Source organism: Uloborus diversus, chromosome 8 (genome assembly GCF_026930045.1).
Source record: "Uloborus diversus isolate 005 chromosome 8, Udiv.v.3.1, whole genome shotgun sequence".
In the NCBI taxonomy this organism is placed as follows: Eukaryota; Metazoa; Arthropoda; class Arachnida; order Araneae; family Uloboridae; genus Uloborus; species Uloborus diversus.
Window position 1 is genome coordinate 73,781,406 of NC_072738.1, and position 24,537 is coordinate 73,805,942.

Consider the following 24,537-nt stretch of genomic DNA (forward strand, 5'->3'; position numbering starts at 1 on the left):
AAACGTAAAAGGCTTATCTCCTCGCGTTTCTGGAACATTAAACCTCTCATCCTCTCGGAAATATTCGAATACCATCATTGATGTTACATGAGGAAGATTATTTAGATTATGCTTTAACGAATCCGGTCTCCATAGTGTGTTCAAAAGGATTATTGAATTTCTAAAAAATAAAAATATCAGCGCGCTCAAAATGTCCCTAGCGAAAACAAGGGATCTTCGGCGGAAGGCTGCCCATTCGCGCCCTGTGACGTAGGCTCGTGACGTTTCAGAAGAGCGCACTTTTGTGCGTGGATTTTAAAAATTCATTAAAAATCAACCACGGTGTTTTAAAATTCGGCGATGGTGAATTTTTTAGTTTTGAGGGTCAATTAACATTATCCATAGCCAAAATATGAGCATTTAATAGGTTGCAACTTCCCTATTGTGAAAGTTAATTTGACATAGTGTTCATTTCTAAGTGTTGTGTCAGCTTTAAGCTAGAGAAGAGAAAGTTTCTTAAAATAAAAGAAAAAGTGAAGAACTTTTCGATTTGCTGAAGAACAATGTTATTGATCGGATGAGTTTTCAAATCATCTTCAGCTTTTTAGTTATAGTTATTATTATTACTTTATCCGCTGCAGAGTAATGTAATAGTGTTGCATTTCTAGTTATTATACGTAATTATTGAATACTGTTTGTCTCTCCCCTCAATTGATCATTCATTTCGTACATCATAACAGTATTTTATATTGAATAACGTAGGTTTTTTTTTAATGCAGAATAAATTCAATTCTTTAATTGAATTTATACTGCATTGACAATAAGAATTGTCAACATTGTTTACATTGACATATACTTAAGTAATGGTTCTAAAGAGTTTTCAAGTGTCTGAAATAATTGTTTATGTTTCTCAAAAAGTCGTTTTCATCCCCTCTTCTACAACGCGAAATTTCAACTTACGCGAGGGGTCTTGGAACGAATCCCTCGCTTATAGTGCCTAGAAGGGGCCCCTTCTAGCATTTGAAGAAATGTGTCATAAAGAAAGTTGATTTTATTTTTAGGATCAGAAATACTCAGCATTTTTACCTATGGCGAAGATATTTATTGCTTAGTTATCCTTCTTTTGTAAATTTTGATTTTTTCATTGAATTATCGACAGCTGGTGTCTTCTCTCCTATAGGTGTCGGAGAGGAGAAGCCTAGATCTTTATTCTATTCGCTTCTTCTACGTTGATATTTTTCTTTCTTTGAGAAAACCATAACCGCAACAATAATCATTGTTTACATTCTGCCGCGGTCTCCTTTAGAGATTTTAGCTAAAATTACAACTTTGAAGAATAGCTCATCGTTATAATGGATGTAGATTTCGCAAACTAAATTCATGAATTGAAAAGGTGAAAATTTTCTCCTATTATTTATGATGCGCTGTGTAAATTTTAGCTCAAAATATTGTTTTGTTACTTCAAAATGCGTACTAAATAATTAGCTCCAAATATTGTTTTGTTACTTCAAAATGCGTACTAAATAATTCCTGTCTTGTATGCATTTCTGAAATTTTCTTTCTTTTGAGAAAAAAACTGCATCGTTTAGCACATGCCTAATGTTTTCCTAATATCATCCCAGTAGTTTTATCCTTATGAAAACGCTAACACATTTTTTTTAAAAAAATGTTATCAGTAATTTTTATATTTCTTTGGATAATTGAACTCAAAATGTTCATCTGTTATCATTTGATGTAATAACAAACTTCATTTCTGGAGGAGGACAGGGGCAGGATTCGAAATTGGTGGTGTCCTGATTTGAAAGGCGTTGGACTTGTAAGTGAGGGTCCTGGTTTTGATACCTACTGGTCGAAGATCCTTCTCATTTGTTAATGGTGACTGAGACTTGTTAAATATGTTTGAAGTTACAAAATACTCCAAATTCCTATTCGAAATTAAAACCTCTGAAGATGTTACAACAGGGGTTGCTTGGCTCCTGGTGTGGATAAAATAAAACAGAGCTATCTTCAGGGCCTGTCTAATCAGTTAAATGGCATATTGTGGTAGTAAGAAGGACCCTGAAGTGTAAGTGTCTCGGTATTGAATAATGCAGGTGCATTATTTTGTGATTAAATATTAAAAAGGGTATTATTAACATGTTATTGATATTTTGCAAATCTTTTTATCTTTCACTAAGTGTTAGTAAATAAAAACTGACATTTTAATGTTTAAACACTAAGCTAAAGTACCATGGATACAAGGCACCTGATGGGAGGCCATCGTGATCTCCCAAAAAGTTTCCTTATTCGGCAAATTCGAAGGGAGCACTCCAAAATAGCATTTTTCAAAAATTCTAAATAGTGTTGCCGCAAGTCTCTTCTCATTAAATGCAGGTAAATGTGTAAGCTCATGTTTTGTAATTTGGTAAAATAGGTGCTTAAATCTTCAACTGAAGACTTTGCCTCCTCCTAAAAGTGAAGGTCGAGATCTGCTAGCATTGATGTATATAAATATATATATATATATATATATATATATATATATATATATATATATATATATATATATATATATATAATGTGTAAATAATTTCAGAAGCAGACCTAGAATTTATATCTTTAGGTTCCTGCTTAGATATGTGATTCAAGTTTAATTAATGTCCCATGTAAAGAACTTGAAATTCCTTCTTTCAAAGAAAGTAAATACATAAGTGCCAACTTGTGCTAACTTAGCAAAAATGTTTATGGTATTTTTCTTTTCAGTTTCTGTCACAATGTGCTATGCAACCAGAGCTCATGAATGGCTTCAAAAAAATTCTATTTTTGTGTCAAAAAACTGGCATTTTGCAGGTGGGTTCTTCAGAGAAAGTACTGAAAACTGTTCATTATGGCCCATTGGGATCCCTGTTAAGAAGAAACATTTTCGCAGAATGGTGAGTATGTGTTAGATGTTAATGTATAACAATACGAAATCTCGAATCTGGTCATTGGAATTTAAAACATCCCACCTCCTTAACTTTTTCAAAGCTATCCAAAAAATGCCTTTCCTTATACCTTTTTTTGGCTGAAAAAATGATCATTACTGTTCTATTATTTATTTATTCATATGCATTTTTTTCAATTTTGTTTGAAAAAGAAAATTATTGTTATAAGGATATTGCGCAAACTCAGTGTTTTATTCACAGTATTTATTTTTATTTGTGAGCATCATTTCTTGCAAAGCGATAGCGTTTTCCTCAAAATTTTGAATACCTGAATCTAATAAAACATCAAATTCAAAATTCTTCAAATTTGAAAGTGCTAAACTCTGTATTCAATAAGCTTCATCAGTATCAAAAAATAGGAATTTGATAAGTGTCATATCGACTGCGAGCATATGAATGAATATGCATATCTGTTCTTTTGAAATGATAAAAAGACATCAAATATTTAACTGGAGTGAACTTATGTCGTTTAAATTTATAAATTAAATAATTAACAATTAATTTGAATTGTTTGGATCCTCACTAGCAATGCCTTTGTTGATGGCAGCTGGTTAGCGCTATTCAAATTATCACCATATGTACTAGTTCACTTTTTGAGGCAAGTGCAATAAGCATTTAGTATTAAGAGGGCATTGGTAGTAAATGGTTGAAACGTAGATCATTGTGTTGCTCAGGGTTGTGAAAATATCTGATATTTTGATATGAAAAGTAAGACAAAACAACGTCCATAAGCTCATTATTTTTTGCATTGAAAAAGGCGTTCCCTGTAACGCCAAAACACGTGTCTGCTGTAATTTGCAAATTTGTGCTTCATCTAACGTTGTTTTGTCTTACTTTACTGTTCAGCACAAAGGTATTTATTTATCTTATTTTGATATGTGTTTGATATTTTGGTATATATCCGATATTTTGATATAACTGGATATTTTCAATTAGCTAAAACTAAAATCTTTAAATAGTAACTGGTAAAATCCTTGTCAATTCAACAAGGGGTGTAACATGATGGTCTCAGATTTTTTTGAATTTAACATATGTTAAAATTCATAAAAAATTAAGGAATATGTTTTTTTTTGGCCCGAAAAAATTCCTGGGCCGAGACGCAGGCTGCAAAAGATGGCAGTCCTGTAATGATTTCTCACTTGGGATTTTTGTCAAAATTTTTAAAGTCCATTATCTCAGGAACGGTGGAACATATTTTGTTATGGTTTGTTTTATTCAGAAGGATATTTTTTCTTGTTTAAAAACATATGCAACATTTTGAAATATGTGCTTTAGTTTTTTTTACCATAGTCTTTTGAAAGAAAAAAGTTTAAAATAATTTTTTTTTTGATTTTTCTCAAAAGTGTCAATTTCAAAATTTTAAATTTTTTTACAGTTTATTAGCACCACTGAGAACTACGTTCCCTGAAAAGGGGAGCTTTCACTTTTTCGTTTAACAGATTTTAGAGGCATTTGAAAAAATGAGGTTTTTTAAGAAACTCTTTATGTAATGGCAGAACTGAAAATTCAAAAAAAAAAAAAAAAAAAAAAAATTGCAACAAGTGGCCAGAGAACACTTTTAACTCAATCATATAGCGAAACTTTCATTTTGCGTCACCATTAGGATATGGAATTTACTGAGAACAAGATGGCATTGGGCTTAACGATTTTTTCGGTGCTATGCTGAAAGGTTGTGTGGGGAAATGCAGCGAATCGGCTGGAGGCAGCGCTCTTGTTTTCATAAAAAATAAAACTTCTAGATAAAGTGGAGACTCAAAATGAAAATTTCGCTATATAACTCAATTAAAAGTGTTCTCTGGCCACTTGTTGTGATTTTTTTTTTGAATTTTCTGGTCTGCCATTACGTAAAGAGTTCCTTAAAAACCCTCATTTTTTTCAAATGCCTCTAAAATCTGTTAAACGAAAAAGTGGAATTTCTCCTCTTCAGGGAACGTAGTGCTCATTGGTACTAATAAACTAAAAAAATGAAAAGTTTAAAACTGGCATTTGTGAGAAAAATAAAAATAATTATTTTAAACTTTTTTTTCAAAAGACTGGCAGAAAAAAACTTAAGCGCATATTTCAAAATGTTGTATATGTTTTTAACAGGAAAACATATCCTTTTGAATAAAAGAAACTGTAACAAAATATGTTCTACCGTTCCTGAGATAATAGACTTTAAAAATTTTGACGAAAATCCCAAGTGAGAAATCATGACAGGACTGCCTTGGGGGTCCCCTACAAGGGAGCCCCCTTGTTTATTTTCAGCCATAAAGAAGTTGTGAGATTTTTGTCGCTAAACGAGAAGATATAGAATTTTTTGAAAAACTAAGTGTAGTTATTGTAAACTCTTACCTCCATGAACTTGAATTTCAGGGATGTAAACTAATGTAAAAAAAGAAGTGAACATGTTTTCATATATATAACATGTGCAGATTGTAGCAACAAAGAAAAAAAAATTCCCTGAAAAATATCCATTAGGCCTACATTAATGGGAAATTTCTCACTTCTGTGAATCTGACCTCCGTGACAGACCTTATCAATGTCATTATTTCTGGGGTGAAAATAAATAATAGAGTGGAAATACATCAATATTAGGCATTATACCAAAATTATAAGTTGCCAGTATATTCTCAAATTTACTAAATACTATTTTTTAACACACATTTGAACAAAAAGGATAACTAAAAATTAAGCCGTACTTTAATTAAGAAAGCTTAATATTAGATTCCTGCTAATCATTTAAATAGCTCATTGTTTGCACAAGTAACAAAAAGTACTACTTTGATATTAAATTGGCCTCAATTTTTAAACATCAAAAGTTCAATATTTTTTTTGTGAGGAAGGCATTTTTAATTTTTTTTTTTTATTTATGAGTAAAATAATTGGAACTTAGGTGGGCTATTGGTAATGCTTACATCTAGTAGGTAACACTTTCGTGTAAGAATGAAAGAAAAAAGAAGACAAAAGGTTTCCAAATTGAAAAATATTTGCTTTAAAAAGTTACGTTTTCTATAGAATGACCCAATTGTTTATTGTAATGCATAATGTTTACAGTTTGTGGTTTAGAATTATTACTTTACTTTAAATGTTTATCAGTTTTAAATAGTTACTTAAACATTAGCTGCTTTACTTGTTTTTTTTTTTTTTTTTTTTTTCTAAGCACTATTGGCTTTTTGTTGGCTTACTTTACAACATTATATAATTCAAAAATAAAAATACTCAGTCTGTGTGCAGCCATAAGCCATAAGGCATTGTCTTTTTTATGACCAGCTTTAAATTTTTTAACAGGTATTTTTAATCTGCATTAATAGTGTTACAATATTAATAATTATTGTAAATAAAAATGAATATCACATTATTGTAATATATTAATAAAATATCAATACATAGTATAAATATAGTGTATTACTTTTATGGTTATTTTTTATGATAAATGAATAACATTCATATGATTAATACACATAATTTTTATGCTCTTAAAATCATAGTTCAAAAACAAATATCAAAATTTATCAAAATATCATGATATTTTCAAAATAAATTTTGGATAGGTGTATAACATGATATATGTCATGATATATATTGATTGAAATAATTGATAAACCCTGGTGTTGTCACAAACATGAATCATTGTTTTGTAATAAATGATGAAATTTTTAATTGCCATATACGAAGGACTGTACTTTATCTCAAAAAATTGTCATTTTGTTGCAGAATAATAATTCCTCTTAATCATCTAAGATTAGTATCCAGAGTTCAAAATAAATAAATAAATAAATACAAAATAAATAAATAAATTAAATAAATAAATGCATAAATAATAAACATAAAAATTAATGTATGAATAAAATTAAAAATAAATAAATAAATAAAAGAACCAATTAAATAAATGCATATTAAAGTGGTATGTGACAAGTGACTTACAAAAAAAAGAAAACGCAAATATGAGACTTTAAAGCTTGATTTGGTTTTTTTTCTGACCTTTTTTTCTTTTCTTTCTTTTTTGTTCTGAACGAAAACTTTTGAACTAACTTTAATTCATGTATGGACACAGTTGTAATGAGTTTTGTTCATTCATAAGCTGTTTTCCATTCCTGTCTTTGTACTAGAGAGAAACTTTTGTAATTTACAATAAAAAACATTACTTTTTTATAAGAGGGATTGTAATAGTAATTAATTTGTCTTCCAGTTCAAAATTTGGCGACTATTTACTCTTTCCTTCAAAATTCTGAAATCCTTCTCAATCAACATGTAGATCCTGTTAGGAAGGTTTATGCTTGTTTTATCTCTTGGGTTTATTTAGCTAAAATTGTTTTATTTATTTATGACATTGATGAGGCACATATTCAATGATATTAAACTTTGAAAATTATTTAATCAACATTCGCTAAGCTCTTGAGTTATTAATAGCCTAAAAATGATAAACATATATAAATGTATGCATTATTCCTTCACTATTATTAATAATAACTTCAATTTTGTTTTAGGTTATGTTCAATCCTAAGAAATCATGAATTTGCTACATATCCTGTTGAACTGCAAAATCCTAGAGAAAAATTCCTTCTTTCTCAAAAGTTGTCAGATGCTCCTCCTGAAAGTTTGCTGCTAGGTTGAATGATATTTTATTATAATTTTTAACCAAATTTAGAAAACTATTTATCATCTATTTGTAAATTCATTATTAATAACCTTACTGGTGAGTTTGTTATTTTTTTGTAGTATAAGTGGAGAGGTCTGACGTGGGGTGTAAGTAACTCAGTGTTAAAAATAAGACGTTGATAAGTGCATTTTGGAATGACAGTTTTCGCGGCCAGATTTCTAGCCCTTGGTGCCAAATTTGATGCCTAAAATTTTTGATGGCATCAATCTGTTTTTTACTTCAGTCCATTGTAATCATAACTTGCAAAAGGAATAAAGCAAAGTTTTTTTGGTTTTGAGATTTGGAAGTGCAGGTTTGTTAAATTTCTATTTCATACACATTTTTTGTATTGTAGCCAGTTACATCTTAAGTTTGTCAAAAATGGCACCTAGATTTTTCATTTTGATCTGCGGAGAACTTAAATCAGGTGTCATCATGACACCTACTCTACATATACACTTCTATTTCTAGCACTGATAGTTGTAGTGCTCCAACATTATATTTCTTGTGCACTCCACAAAATTCAGTGAGATAAAATAAGAATATTTCCGATGATTTTTGTATTATTTATTTATCTAAATTCAGCTGAAAGAATATGGTATACATATAAATCCATTTATGTAAACATTGCAAATGTTTGAATGTAAAAGTCCAATTCTATTCTACGGTGTAACCCCCCCCCCCCACACACACAGCTCACTATTTAAATGTAAATCTGCATATCTTTTTCTGAAAAAAAAATCTGTCAAGTCCAGTGCAATATTCCTATAAATGGAAATCTGGGCAATTTCAAGCTTTTCTGTTGACCTAAGTGTATATAGAAAATTCTGCCCCATTTTAATGCTATTCATTGCACAATTGCTAAACCTGAATGCAATGATTATAACTAACTAAACCTTCTAATTATAACATTGTAGTGTGTATTACTATCAAATTTGTATCATTTCTTTTAAATTTAATTAGTGTGCTTAAAAATTTTATTGATTGGGAATTTGAAGAATTGATATGTTGTGCTTGAAACATATCAATCCTTTACTAACTTTTTAGTGGAAGTTAATAATTAAGTCTCATAATTTGAATTTAGCTTAGTTTCGTCTATTGGTGAAAACGGCCCTGGTGGTCATACATTTGGAGTATTACATTGAATCACCAAAATACTGCACATGGTACTGCATGTTTGAAAAACTAAGTATGCTCATCATTGGCCCCAATATGAGGGAGGAGTAGGGGCTCAAGCCTCCCTCCCCCTTAGAAATAAGAACTTCCTTTGCTTTTAGTACTGTTTTCTTTTCAAAAATATAAAAACATTTCTTCTCTAGCCATTAATGAATAAGTTATTAAAAATTTTAATGACTCTAATCTGTCCTGAAATTGGTTTCCATGGGGAAACTATCCTGCTAAAACATGGGGGGAAAATATGAGCCCCCCACCCTTAAATTTTTGTATATGGGCGCCTATGATGCTCTTGCCTGAAGATTAGGGCAAGAACAAAACTAGTTTTGAAAATATCTTGTCTTAAGATCATGAAATTTGTTGCATTAAATCCTAAGGATTTTTTCCATTAAAATATGTTTTACATTCCCAATGCAGGAGAAAAATAACTAAAAAAAAAAAAGGAAATTAACAGTAAGTTTAGACTGAGGTATTTCCTTCAGATAGTTTAACACTAGAATTAGGATGATCTTTGTGTACCTAGAAATATGGTAGGTGTCATTTTGACCCTTTGAGCAGAAATCTGCATAATGTTATATACTTGTAAAAATAAGCTAAAAATACACATATTTATAATAAATACTGTTTATTTAAAGGATATAGATTTTAATTATGTATAATGAAGTATTTAAAGAAGAGTTTTAAATACCCTTAAAATTACTAGCGCTGTTTCAATCGCATTTCAGAAACTAACGGCTAATGCTCCCTTTTATGAACTAAAATATTATGAATGATTCAAATTCTTGCAATGATATGTTCCAAAAGGCTTTTTTGAGTTTCTGCTCTGTTTCAGCACAAGTAAATGTATTTGCATATTTTTTTTTCTCAAAGTGGTCAGATGACACCTAAGTATCTAGGTATACCTAGGTTTACCTAAAGCCCTTTAGTTTGGGTTTTAAAAAAAATGCAATTTTCTTGAAAACTTTGTATTATTACCATGGGCGCCCATATAGGGGGGAAAGTGGGGGCTCAACCCCCCCTATAAATTAGAATTTCCTTGCTTTTAATACTTTTTTTTAAATTTAAAAACATTTCTTCTCCAGTCATTAATGAATAAGTTATTAGAAATTTTAATGGCTCTAATCTGTCCTGAAATCGGTTTCCATGGGGAAAATATCCAGCCAAACCATGGGGGAAATATATGAGCCCCACCCCCTTACTTTAGGAAAGGTCAAGGAAGGACTAAGCTTCTTATGAAAATACAGGAGAGCAGTTAGCAAAAAAAGTGTGCTTGGGGTCAAAATGACCCCTCCCGTAATTCTAGTGATAACATATCTTGGTATGCATTTCTTTTTTATTTATTAAAAATAATTCCAATATGAGCTGGAACTGAATTATAAGATGATTCCGCAACAAGTGCATAAAATTACATGCATATTTAAAATTATAAATGCTTGCGTTTATCTATTATCATATTTGGTTTTGTTAAATTTCACATTTTAAAAATCTTTTAGAAAATGTTTCTTTTTTCATTATCTAATATTGGATTGCAGATGCAGTAGAGAGTTACTTCCAAATCTTCCCGATGAATGGCTCAGTTTTGCCTTTTGGAATTGCAGTGTATGGGCCTTGCATCAATAAGAACAAAAGAATCGCCGAACAAAATCTAGCTAATCCTGGTTCCTTTTTGAGGTGAATTTCGTCTTTATTTATCTAATCCTTTGCTTCAGTTTTGGAAGAATCTTTGAGTTCCATTTTTAAATTTTATTTTGCTGAATAATATTTCTCTGACATTAAAAATGTTAATTTTGCTCCTTGCAAGCATGTGAGACTTCAAGATAGCCATAAGAGGGAAGGGAGAAAGCCGGGGCCCTAAGGGTGGTTAGAAGGAGGGATGGTGGGGGCGATTGCACCCTCCTGAGACTAAATAAACAAACTTTCCACCAGCAGCTTTTGCCTATTGAATTATTGAAAACACACTTTTGCATAATCTTTGCATGCTTATGTTAGAAAAAGTGCTTTTTGGAGCTCTGCCCTGAAAAAGTTTTGCAATTAAAGCCCTAAAAATTGCAATCTGCTCCGTTTTGCGTTAGGAGAAGGTATGGAGTTGGGAGCTTTAGCACTGGAGATCAGTATACGTTGTAAAGGGTAATAAGTAGTAAAAATCATTTGTCCTCCTCTTGAACAATTTTCGGAACCATCCTTGTGGCGCTCTTATGATGATCGGCAAGTTTACCATATTTCTGTAGATTTTTTTTTGTCAATTTTCGATATCAAAACCGGAAGAAAAATGAGTAAGGGCATCAAGTTCAAGTTTTTACCCCAGCTCAAAGAAATCCAGATCTGGCATTGACCTATTAAGAGTTTTTCAAAAAAAAAAAAAAAAGAAAGAAAATCAGCTTTTCTTGTTCGTGTCCCGTCGCATCTATGTATGTATGTTTAATACTATCAATTGATTTTTGTTACTGCATATAAACTGGGTAAAATTATAAATTTTACATTTGGATTTGTGTAATTTTATTCTCATTATTATTATTTTTTTGATTTCAAAATTTTCTTTTTTAGGGATTTAGAGTCATGGACAAGTCTGTCATTAGCATTTTTTTGTCCACCAAAGAAGTCAATGGATTGGTTTCATTATTGGTCAAAATACCGTTATAGGTGGTGGAGAAAGGTTTGTCCATTTATTTCAGTTTAACTCCATTTTTGAGATTTTTCATTGAAATATTATCTTGGCACTAATTAATATCATGCTGACGTTCATACAGTTACAGTGAAACCTGTGTAAGTTGACCACTTGCGGTGCAGTACTTTAGTGGTCAACTTAGACAGGTGGTCAACTTACAAAAGGTTTGTTATATGATTCTTAGCCAAACCTTAGCCTTTGGTGCATATTGGTGGTTAACATAGACAGGTAATCAACTTACAAGGGTGATAAACTTTACAGATTTTACGGAATTTAATTTTTGGAGGATGCTGCGATGTATATTTACCAGATGTGCATTTTTATTATAAATCACTATTTGTAAAAATTTTCTGTATTTGTAAATGTTTTAACTTCCAACCAAAACACTTAATATTCTCTTACATCGCATTAATGTCTTGTATTCTATAAAACAACATATACAGTAAAATTCCTCTAATGCAGACAGTAACGGGACATTTTTTTTTTTGTCCACAATAGAGAGGTGTCCGCAGGACAGGGGTTTAATAATGTTATTTGCATTGGAACTGGAGAATTAAAAATTGTCCACATAAGAGGGGTGTCTGTGAGGAGGGGTTTTACAGTATTTATTTTGAACCTTTTGGATGATATCACAGGAAAGTATATCTTAAGTGCATATAACACAATACACTAACACTTAATAAAAATGCATGAAGATAAAATATACTTCCATAATTTAAATGCTTCTTTTACCTCAATGTGTATGTTAAGTGTGTGGATCAGGGTGAATTAGTGGCATAACGCCATTTGAGTTCTGCTTCACATAAAATTGATAGTATGATGTTAATTCTAGAAAAAATACATTGAAAATAATGTATTTTTCTAAAACAAAATATTTCAAAATTTAAATGTCAAGTCAGATTCTCAATCCCAAATTTTAAAAAGGGTTCATTTTTGAAAATCATAAATTTTGTGAAGGATTATTATATCAGCTATCAAGGTATTAATTAACCCACTCAATTAACTTTTTAATTGAGTGGAGTACTTAATAATGTGATACTTTAATATACCTGGCTCATTTTGTAATTGAAGTATCATGTACAATAGTTTTTGAATATTGTTTGAGATATTGCTTGATTATAATGTAACTGGTTTTTCACTGAAGTATAACATAGTCTTAAAAGAAGTGTACAGTATGCAGTCAGTTTGCTGTAGCTGGAATATGGTAGAGAAAGTTTGAGCTATCAGAAATTCAATTTACCCCTAGTTTCAATTTGTAACATTTTAAAAGTGAACACTTTTAAATATTTTAATTAATATCTTGATAGCTGATATAAGTACAGAATGTATAAATTCTTATAAAAAAATGTGTCTGAAAATTTTTTAAACAAAGAACACAAACATTAAAAACACAAACAAAACTCTAAATAAATCCTAAACATTTCATTCATATTTAATATTAAATAATAATAATGATTTGTCGTTTTAATTTGCAACAAACCCTTTTATAATTTGTGGCACAATAACTACTCAAGTTTTGCAGGATTCCTACTGGCTCTTTTAAAAAAAGTTTTGCAGGCTATCGCATAAAATGCTGAATAATTTCAAAGAAAAAGAAATACATTCAATCATGAAAATTTTCAGTGGTGAGCACAGAAATTTTCGATTCTCTTAACCAAAACTTGAATTCTAACACACATATCATCACCACTGAGCAACAGTAGGATATCTTACTGTTATTCCTAGGATTAGATGTCTCACTGTTGCTCTGAGGTGACGATATTATGCATGAAATTTTAACGTAATTAAATCTCAAACCAAACTTTACGATCAAAATCTTTGTTTTAGCCATGATAACCATGGTCATATTAAGAGAGTTCAACTGTAATTTAATGGCTGTTTAAAGTGAATTATTTGTTAATAGTATTTGATTATTTATATATTAATGTAAAAAAATTTCTTAACAGTTCTCCAATGTGCCTTCCAAGTTTTCTCTTTCTGATGTTACCGAATCATCAGGCAGCCAGCAACAGCTGTCTGTGATACTCCAGTATCCATGGGGAAAAGAGAAAGTGGAGACGATCACTCTTTATGACGACAACAATTTTAAGGAATTGTGCATGAAATATGGCTTTGAACAAAAAATGTCCAATTTTAGTGTTCCTGCTGTTGTGACATGTGAAACAGAATTGGATCTAGCTGCATTTGCATACTTGACTTCTGATTTCTCAGAAAAGTGGCGAGAGAATGAACTGAGAAATGTGAGTATTTTACTTCTTTATTATTTTTAATGCAATATTCCAGGGGTTCTCAAACTGGGTGCTTCGGCACCCTGCTGTGCCATGGTAGAAGGCGATGAGTGTCGCGAAATATCCATAGTAACTATGTATTGGTTTGCCAAAAAAGGTCACAGAGACCAATAAGGTCATTCCCCATCCCCAGTTTTTTAATTTTTGTTTCTACATAGTTCAGTGTAGGTTACTAGTATAAAAAAAGTATCAAATTATTCTTGTAGCCAAATTCATGTAGTTGCCAAGTTCACAAAGATAAATGTTGCTGTGTACCATCATTTTTTTCCTGTGATTTGATAACCTATAAAAGTAGATTATTGGTCATTAAAGCCGTGGTTAGCTTTCTTAGCACTCCGGTGTCTTTATAATATGACACCGGATTATCGGGTGTTGGATATGACTATGTGTTGCATATGCTGCACATATATGCTCGAATTGTGCACATGAGCGACAAAAAAAAATCATTTGCGCGTAAAATATGATGATTGATCTTTCCATGGAAAAAAAACATGGAAATTTTTATAATGTTTTTGAGGTCGTCATCAAATGTGGTTTAATACAATTAAATACTATAGTATTTCAATTCGTTTTAGTTTGATAATGCTTTTTGGCGTTTTTGCCATGAACTGTGAAGTTATCTTTACCTAGAGTTTTCCTTATTATGGCCCATGTTCTTAAAAAGACCAAATCGCTCTTCCTTGATTGCTGAAAAGCACAATTAAAACTTAAATTTTTTAATTCTATCTAATCATCTAAGTGAATCATCTAATGAATATGCAAAAGCTGGAGAAATTCAATCATAAGGGAACAACATATTAGTTTTTGAACCTTAGGATAGCTTTGCACCTACGCACATACACTTCAAATAATAGAAATGGACTAGGGTGGTGTGAGAAAATTCTAATTCTTCAAAGGGTGTCGTGAGTCGAAAAAGTTTGGGAACCCCTGCTATATACATATTTATTTGCAATCTGACTAGGGTGGTGTGAGAAAATTCTAATTCTTCAAAGGGTGTCGTGAGTCGAAAAAGTTTGGGAACCCCTGCTATATACATATTTATTTGCAATCTGACTAGGGTGGTGTGAGAAAATTCTAATTCTTCAAAGGGTGTCGTGAGTCGAAAAAGTTTGGGAACCCCTGCTATATACATATTTATTTGCAATCTGTCCTCATTTTTAGAAAACAGTACAGTGGAACTTGTGTAAGTTGCCTACATGTGATACAATATTTTAGTGGTCAACTTATAGAGAATGATGTATATGATATAGGACTAAAATTTTGTACCAAAAGCAGGTTCTTTATACAGGTGGTCAACTATACAGGTTTGACTGTATTTCTTTTCTTATTATTTGTAAATATTAGAGTGCTGGCCAAATTATTAGACTAAAGAGGTTTTTTTTATTTGTTGTATACTATTTGTACTAAAATACTATTTATTTCACTGTTAAAGTACAGTACATACTGTACACTGATTATTACTTTATTTTAGCATAATTTAATGTTTGTAGGTGGCAGCACTGTCTGCTTTGTTTACGTTCTTTGTTTATCTACCTACCATGAACAGAACCTGAATCAGCTTAAACAGTTCACTAGTTCTTTTTATTAGTGTGTTCTGTTATATTTAAAGTTAGTTTTAGGTAATTAGTGAATATGTGTATGTGAGTATATATAATAGTGAGTATGAACAATTTTTTACCTCCTTTTTTAAAAAGTTAAGAAATGGTGTAAACCTTGTGAAAAGTATGCCAACAAGTCTTAAAATGCTCATTAAGAACAAGGGAATGCATACTAAATATTAGATAATTATTTCACTGTTCGTCAATGTGTCTATAGTTATGTAATCAATTAAAAATTTGCTTTTGAAAGTCTTAGTCTAATAATTTGGCCAGCATTATAGGGGGATATTTGTTTAAAAATTCTTGATTTTTAAATATTTACACTTTTTCTGTTATACTACCAAAATTGAGAGTACAATGAAAGCCATGGGCGACTCATACGAGGGGGCATGGAGGGTAACTGCTTTGCCCCTTTGCCTTTGCTTTGACTTTGCCCTTAGCTTTGTCACTCCACTTTTCTAAGTTACAATAGATCAAACATTATAAAATTGATCAATTCACGGGTTTTAAGAGTAAAGAATTAACTTAATAAGTGTAGGTTTTATATTTTTCATAAGTTAACATTTTATACATAAAGTAAAATGAAGCTTTAAATTTTCGAAGAAAGGAGTCAAGACTGAAGCCATCCATCCCAACTTTTGAGTTCGCATCTCTAAATTTTTGGAGGTCATTTAAACAATAATAAAGTTAAACTTCAATTTATAAAAAAAGATCAGCTGTACCACCTTCACCCGTCCACCCCACCTCTCTCCTTCCACCTACCCCCCTCACATACCCCCTTTGACAACTCCCCCCCCACCCACTTTTTTTGGTACACCAATCGCATATGGAGAAAACTGTCTAAATTAATTGAAGGTAATATTTTTGGAATAGAAAATGAACTATTTATGGTTGTGCTGACAAATATTTGAATTATTAGTGTGCTTTTTAGGTTTTCAAAACTGATACATATTTATATTGAAATACAATAGAACCCTGTTGTACTGCAATATTGATGTACTAAAGAGTTCTGTTGTACCTCAGGATAAGAGGACATACATTTCAATGACACCGCACCCCCATAGGTATTGTTTGGAGTAGGAACTTGGAGGACTTTGTGACCATAACATATTTAACATGCCCCAGTCAGGATTAGCAAACATGGAGGATCTTCAATCGGTTGGCGTTGAATCTGGGACCTCCAGTTACAAGTCTCATGCCTTACCAATCAGGTCACCATGGCCTCTGAGTTATAACACATTATATAAGGAACATTTATTTTTACAAAATGCAAATTAACTTCAGTAGTACAACACAGTACTACTACTATTAGTACTGTATCTGATTTTTATTTTGAGCCTTATTAAAAAATAGGGGTCAAGTCCTTAGACACTCTGCTTCAAACTCAAAAAAATACTATGGACTGCAATAGTGTTGCATTTCCTTTTCTTTTTTTAGAAGAAAAAACCCATTAATATCGTTTCCAAATTCAAAGTAATTCCACCCTTTTGCTGAAAGCGATCTGCTCATTTGCATGCATATAGTTTGTAGTAGATTTATTTTTCTGATTCCTCTAAAAAGTTTTTAAAAGGTTTCTTGTGAAGTGGATGAATTGCATCTGTGGTATTAGAGGAGCAGTTGGAGTTGTAACTTTTTTTTGAAATAAAATAATGCAATAAAAACATGCACACATACACACAAAGAGAAATAAACCAAAAAAATGTATCATAATGATGTGATTGATATATGGATGCCTCACTTGCCAAATCGATTTAACTCCATAAAACAGAAAGTCAAGAAAAGTGATGAAGAAGATAATGCTATCCATAGGAGTGAATGGGCCCTCGTGTTACGTTTTCTGCCCTCACATGGTCAGAAATGTACTGAACTAAAAGTTTAATATAAATTCACATTCTAAGCATTGATTAAGCACCATTAAAACAGAATTGAGGATTTTTTAAAAAGTGGAGTTAATCGATTTGGCAACTGAGGCATCCATATATTGCTCATTTTCTAATTGTACTGAAATATCAGTGCAGAATTTCTTTTAATTCTAACTGAAGTGATAGCTGAATGTCTTGAATTTTTGCACTAAAAACTTCTCTTTTATGCATGGTTTTACTTGGTTTTAATTGGTGTTTTTAATTTTAGACCTGTTCTATTTTTTCTCCCAAAGAATTTTCTAATGGTTTTCAGACTAGTTATGTGGTTTTCTTCCTTTTAGATGTTTCAGTTTCATGTAAAGTTAGCCCCCTACAAAGTTTGTCTATGTTTATCGGCTTCCAGTATTGACACCCTGAAGAAGTTGTCCGATGTGGCAAACCATTTAATGAAAGAATTCAGAAAGGGAGATATTACGGTATTTCCTCACTATGACGTCCTCTCATCAAATGAATCTCAGTTGCACGTTTTTCCATTTTGCAGGTATGATCTATTTATGATACAGTGAAACTTGTGTATAACAATACTGTCTATAGCAATAAACCTGTATACAATGATACTTTCCTTGACCCGGTAAAATGTCAGCATGAATAATCAAACTGTCTATAACGATAACCTGTATGTAACATTATAACAATATTTTTTTAGGTCCCAAAAGTATCGGTAGGTTTTACTGTATTGACATGCTTTATTGACTGGCTAAAATTTCTATTATTTAATTGTACAACTGAACTTCTGTGACTTAAAATTTTAGACTTTTCAAAGTTTTTACTTGATTCCTTGAATTCTAGTAAGAAAATGTGAATATAGTTGGAGCAACATTGGCAGCGTTGTGAATGTTATGTAGGTCCTAAACACCACATTAGGATGCTGCCTGGTTAAATTCGCCCCAATTATGATTCAAACCCTATTTTAATTATTGAATTTTTTTGTATTAAACTTGGAGGCTCCGCCCACTGCTCCCTAAGAGTTATCAACTTTGAAGATTGCTTCGCAATCTCATTTGATTTGTAAAGAGTTAAATTCTTTGCAAGGAAGAGGTTGATTAAAATATACCTTACAATTAGAACAAAATAAAAATGCTGCTCCCACTCCGGTAAAAAATAGAATTTAATTTAAGTACTCATTATAATTAGTTCAATATGAAGATCCCTCTCCCAGTCAAAGAAAGAAATAGCTTGATTAAAATATGCGTAACAAAATTAAAAAACAAACAAACAAATGTTTATAAGTCCCCCCCCCTCCCCCAATTCGGGCCAAACTATTTTTTTAAGCAAATTTTATAGCTATAGATGATAAGGGGGCTCCTGGGCATTGCTAAATTGCCATATGTAACGTTTTGAAAAGTTGTTTTCAAATTCGTGGTCTCCAGCAATATTTTGCTCTTTAGCTCAGCGCTTCAGTTGGGTTAGCTTAGGATTTTCACTAAATTAAGAAACCTTATATCTCCTTTGTAATTAATTGAGAAAATTGGAGCAAACTTCTGTCCTATGCAGAAAAAAAAGTTCTTTCAAATAACATAGAATGTTAGGAAGAGCAAGAATTTTTTTTTACCCGTTTATTAGGCTACATGAAATTTTAACTTAAAAAATTGATTACAGAAAAATTCAAAATTATATTTATAATTATAATAAAAGTGAAAAAATATTGAAAAGACCACACCAAAAGCCCATAGATGTGCAACACAGCAAAACTAAAAAGCCAAGTAAATATAAAATACCTATTAAATAGCTATTTGCGTCTTTTCCTATTAAACAGCTATTTGCAATTTTCCTTTTTATCATCATTATTTTTTATATTACTTGTTTAATATTTGGTATTTGGCTTGCATATCATAATATATAAAAATCTTCTGTGTGGACGTTTGTCACCATAACGCTTTTAAACAGCTGGACAGATTTTGATCAAATTTTTTGGGTGTAGTTAAGTTGTGGCAAGAATGGTTTTGAAGCGCGATGGATCGAATCGGAAACGTTTTTGTTAATTGATTAATTAATTTAAACATTAGATGTTTATGTCTCCCAAATGATTAATATTTATTTTAACCTATTGTTGAGCGAGAACTGAGATATATATTTAACCCGTTGACAAATGACAATAAGAAAGCCTGTTTTGCTTTTTGTAATGAAATTTCCTATTTTGATATGTGAATTGAGAATAGATAAAACAAAAAGAGAGAGAGAGAGAGAGTGAAGCCTTAATTTCTTGAATACAACGATTTTAGGTCCCGTGATATATTTTAAACTAAAGTACTGGAAGGTTCACTCAAAATGTGTGTTCTGTCGTCGTTGTTGAACCATGTGACCCGATCGGTGCTTTAGGTTTTCCTAACGAAAAGATCAGGAAGTACTGTACCTAGCAACATTTGTTTCTTGGCTGAAATCCATCTGAGTTTTGGTACCAATGTCAAGAATACTTTAAGGATTATCAAACTAATCAGTACATTAATAAGGTGTTGGAATTTAAAGACGAAACAAATTTATTTTCGACCAGATACATTACAACAGGGTAGTTCTGTACACACAAGATCAGTGCAGCGGAAGATCTTTATCTTTGGTGGGGAAAGAACAAATTAGGCAATATATGAAGTTTTAAAACTTTTTGTTCAAAAGATCGGACCGCTAATCGATCAGAGTTAACTTCGTTCACTGATCGGCTGGATTATAGTAACATGGTGGCTTGGCGACTTTGGCTATAAACAACAGAGTTGCGTGATCATTTTTTTACATTTTAAAGCTACTGGTAATGTAATTATGTAATTTATTGTATTTTTTTGTTTATTTGGTGAAATATTTCAAATCGCAAAAAATTGTTTTTTGTTTTTGAAGAGTGTTAAGTCATTTTAGTACAAAAATGTGTTTATTTTACATCGGGAGGGTTGGGGGGGGGATGAGTGATTTTTGCTTATTCACAGAACTGTTTTTACCTTTATCATTTTTTTAAACGATATCCTTTCGATTGTTTTCTTCTTTTTCATATGGGGGATGTTGCTGTGGGATTTCCCATTTGTTCTAGATAGGTACTTAGTTTTTTACACTTAATATCTGAGGACGCTTTTTATATGGCTGAAGGAACAAGCCATCAAGAACGGGAGAAAAAAATAGTTTATAAAACAACTGCTCAGTGGGCATTAGATAAATCAAGTTGTAATAAATATGCGCATTCTGACTCCAAGCAGCTTAAATCATTTTCTTTTTGCTTATTTTTTTCAACAAAACGATTCAAAAACTTGATAGTTTATTGAATTTTTTTAACTTTTCAATTTACAAAGTTTGAACAGAACAACATCTGTTGAGTCCTCTAGTTTTATATATACAGTGAAACCTGTGTAAGTTGACCACTTGTGGTGCTGGACTTTGGTGGTCAACTTAGACAGGTGGTCAACTTATAAAGGATGGTACTGATTTTTTTTTTCTTCCGTCATTTCTTGCATCATGTTCTTATTTTTTGATAAATTCACACTTATTCTTTCTGTTCAACTCAGTTTCATTGTTTAACATTACTTTGAAACAATAATTAGAAATGTTATTCAAATATTTTGGTTTTTTACTAAATTAGACATTGTAGTTTTAAAAATCCCATATGTGTCAGCTAATTTTTTCTTGCTTTCCCACTTTTCAATTAATTTTAATATTTCATACTTTTTATAAACCTCAAGTTCAACTAACTTTCATTTTGAAGCCATTTTATGTAAAACGTATAACACAACGAGCAACAAACTGGACTCTCCTAGTTCATAAAGGCTATTGAAAATGAAAATGTGTTCTATTTCTTAATCCCTTGCACCAGAAATAAATAACTTTACTCTTAAGCACAATTCCAGTGTTGCCGCAAAATATTGCAAGTGGAAGAAAAGATAACTTAAGTACTTTTCTACTGACGCCTGTTTTCATTGAACAGAGAACAAAAGGCTATCTCAAATAGAACAAAAGAAAAACAGCTTTAAACGCTATGTCATGCTTGAAAACATTCGATCAGGAAATGTGGAGCAAGATAACTTTTTTGTGGAGCTGCGGAGTTAAGCTATTTTTGCGGAGCAGATGGCAACCCTGCATCAAAGCATTAAAATTATTCATAAAAAGCTATAAAAAAATAAATAAAAATAAAATAAAATAATTTGCTTGATTAAGTTTTAAAAAATAAATCAAGTGGTCAACTTACAAAGGGTTTTTTACAATACTCCAAACCAAATTTGGTATGCATCAGTGGTCAAGATAGACAGGTGGTCAAGTTAGAGAGGTGGTCAAGTTACAGAGGTTTTCCTTCATTATATAAGATAGGACTAATTCCGTTCCCAATTAAAGTGGTCAACATAGGCAGGTGGTCAACTTACAAGAGTGGTCAACTTTACAGGTTTTACTGTATATATATAACTCTCTCTCTCTCTCTCTCTCTCTGAGGCACAAATCCCCTGTGTCCAAATTCATTTTGTACCAAATTTCAAGGTATTAGGTGCTATGGGATCTCCTGAACATCATTGAACCAGACACAATGTCTTTGGTAAAACGTTATTTTTTAATAGACAGAAACATTTTTTGTGATATTTTACTAAAAATAGCTAAACAAGGGTTCTCCGTTATGTAAACATTGTTGTTAAAATGTTTCTAAGAGTAAGACAAGAATAGGATGATGAAATGCTACATTTTCTGGTTGAGATCCCTGGACACCCACCCTCGTATTCTTAACTCTCCGTATGATGGTAATAAATTAGGCATATTTCTTGTGATGTAGTTTTTGTCTTTGCTGTTGAAGTAATGTGCCTTTTCACTTATTCTGGATTTTTTGTTCAGTTTACATAGATTTACTTTCTTTTACAAAAAAGGAAGGATTGTATTCGCAAAAAAATTTTCACTCAAAAATTGACCTTAATTTCCATTTTGCTCACCCCCAAATGAATGTTGAGTTTTTTTCGACCCAACCACACATACATATGTACCTAAGAACATATAGATGCCCAAAATATCAATTTTGACGTTTCCCGAGTTAGTTACAACGAGTTTTCTCGTGACATCTGTATGTACGTATGTATATGCGTATGTATGTCACATAACTCAAGAGCAGTGTGTCCTAGAAAGTTGAAATTTGGTGCATAGACTCCTAGTGGGGTCTAGTTGTACACCTCCCCTTTTGGTTGCATTCGGGTGTTTCTAAAGGGATCTTTTGCACCTTTTTGTGGGGAAATCATTGTTAGTTTCGATGCAAACTCAAGTGGTGTTATAATTTGGCGGATACGTGGCAATATATCGCCAGTCTTTTGGTCGCCAAGTTTTGTTGTCAACTTGACGACAACTTTGGCTTTTTTTTAAAAATCTGGTTTTAATTTGGCCATTGTTGGTGACATTTAGAGAGTTGACTATTGAATCACATTAAAATTGCAATAATGGGGAAATAACATTAAATTGGTGCAAATGGAAGTCATGTGTTGCACACATCAGCTCGTTTAATGTTATAAACATTAAAAAACATAAAATGTGCAAAAAAATTGTAGGCATGTGTTTTGGGGTTACAAGGAACCCTTTTTTTTTAAGAAAGAAGCTTATGGATCGGATGATAAGATACCCTTCGAAACTCTTTTTTTTTTTTTAAATTCAAACTTAGTTCTAACATGCAATATTTTTGTGGAATTTTCTTTTTTGAATCCATTAATTTTAATCTTACACTTTAAGGTGCACCCCCTTTAATCTGATGCTTTTCCTGATCATTTAAACCTTCATTCTTATTTTATGTGTTAATTTAAATTTTGCCTTGTACATGTTATTTGTTTTAGGTATGATGAAATGGGAGTTCCATATTCAGTAGCCTTAAACGAAAATACTCTTTCAAATGGCGTAGCAGGGCTGAGAAACAGAGACACCACGCTGCAAGTATGTGCATTTCTTCTTGTCTGATTGTGTCAAAAAACTTTGTTAATTATTAAGTTTTGAATATCATCTTTCTGAGGAGAAATCTTAGTGTAAAATTTTGAAGCTTGAAATTTATCAAGAATTTTAAGTTTGTCTTTTATATGGCACGTTCACAAATGAAATGCAATTAATCAGCTGAAAGCCAGGAATAGAGATCTTTGGTAACACCTGTTTACATAGAACTTTGCTGTTTGTGATTACAACTTTGAGCTAATCTGCTTTCCTTTTGTGGACAGGAATAAGTCAAAAATTCTATCTGAAATTATTCGCATAGGTTGGCATTTTTTTCAATTTTTGTTGCTAAAAATAATTTTGAGGATTATTGGTTTCTTAGATAAAATGGTAAGACAACAAAATTAGTATACCTTTACTTAAAAAGTGCCAATAACTTTTTTATGGAGCTTAATGTTAAGCTTTTTTTTTTCTTCTTTTTTTTAATGAGCTATTCGGTATTGAACAAAAGATTGTTCAAATTAAAATAAATAAATAAATGAATAAAAATGAGATTGAAGTTTTTTGGGTAACTTCTTTCAAACAAAAAAGCTTTGGTGCAGATCGAACTCGTCCCTAAACAGGTATTAGGGGAGGGATCTGACTGATTCCTATCTGTCCCACCTAATCTGTTTTCAATTTTTTGTTTTTCAACATTGATTGAGATAATAAATGTACTTTGTCTTCTTCTTCTTCTTTTTTTTTTCAACATTTTTATGAGATATTAGGCTTTCTTTTATGCTTTTATTTTTTGGTATGTTTTTTTTTTTAAATAGCTTAATGAAAAGTTGTCTAAAAAGCAACTTGGTGACTATTTGCCTTCCCCCTCCCTTTTTTGTTAACAGATACTCAGTTCCTTCTAGCATAACAGTTAAATGAAACTGTTTAACTGCGGAAGCTTTTTGCCAATTTAAATTCCAAATTATCATGCAGGCGATATATGAGGTCACAGGAGATTTAAACAATAGAATTTCATCTGGTAAAATGGGACTTTCCCCTCCCAAAAGTTTAAGTTCTGTGCATACCTGTTATCATGCATACAAAATTAGAATTGTGATGTGGTTTGTATTATGTCATGATTTAAAGTGAAAATTATACATTTTAAGGTGTTGTAAAAATTCTATTTTGCAGGAACAAGTACATGTTACTGAATTAACCCTGAAATTGCAGCGGTACTTACAAATAATGGCAACGTCTAGTCAAGCCACTTAACCAAGATGTAATTAGTATAAAATAAAATTTTTTTAAAAATTATGAAAATTTTTATCAAGTTATCCCTGTTTCTTGAGAAATATATTAATGAGTCTAGGATTCAACTGAATCAAACTGATATTTCAAAAATAATATTGCATTATATGCTTTAAATACTATTTGATTATCTAAATGTGAACAAATTATGTATATTTTAATAATATTAATTCTCATTTGGAATATTA

General features: G+C 31.4%; 1 protein-coding gene across 2 annotated transcripts; it reads left to right on the forward strand.

Annotated features, from left to right (window-relative positions):
• Positions 1-1,240: 1,240 nt before the first annotated feature.
• On the forward strand, positions 1,241-24,319 carry LOC129228081 (DNA polymerase subunit gamma-2, mitochondrial-like). 2 transcript variants are annotated; one of them, XM_054862717.1, is made up of 9 exons: positions 1,241-1,372; positions 2,722-2,891; positions 7,412-7,533; positions 10,269-10,407; positions 11,281-11,389; positions 13,348-13,641; positions 17,491-17,690; positions 22,975-23,071; positions 24,233-24,319. In XM_054862717.1, exons 2-9 carry the CDS (start codon positions 2,740-2,742, stop codon positions 24,311-24,313), a joined length of 1,194 nt encoding a protein of 397 aa, XP_054718692.1. In that variant the 5' UTR covers positions 1,241-1,372; positions 2,722-2,739; the 3' UTR covers positions 24,314-24,319. The 2 variants fall into 2 exon arrangements, with proteins under 2 accessions (XP_054718692.1, XP_054718693.1); XM_054862718.1 differs by having other exon boundaries at positions 7,412-7,521.
• The last annotated feature ends 218 nt before the right edge of the window (positions 24,320-24,537 follow it).

Bases quoted from the DNA above. Each gene is read 5' to 3' on its own strand.
- LOC129228081 (XM_054862717.1), top strand. From the start codon at position 2,740: ATGCAACCAGAGCTCATGAATGGCTTCAAAAAAATTCTATTTTTGTGT. The intron at 2,892-7,411 runs GTGAGTATGTGT...ATTTTGTTTTAG, and splicing joins AGAAACATTTTCGCAGAATG to GTTATGTTCAATCCTAAGAA. The intron at 11,390-13,347 runs GTTTGTCCATTT...ATTTCTTAACAG, and splicing joins GTTATAGGTGGTGGAGAAAG to TTCTCCAATGTGCCTTCCAA.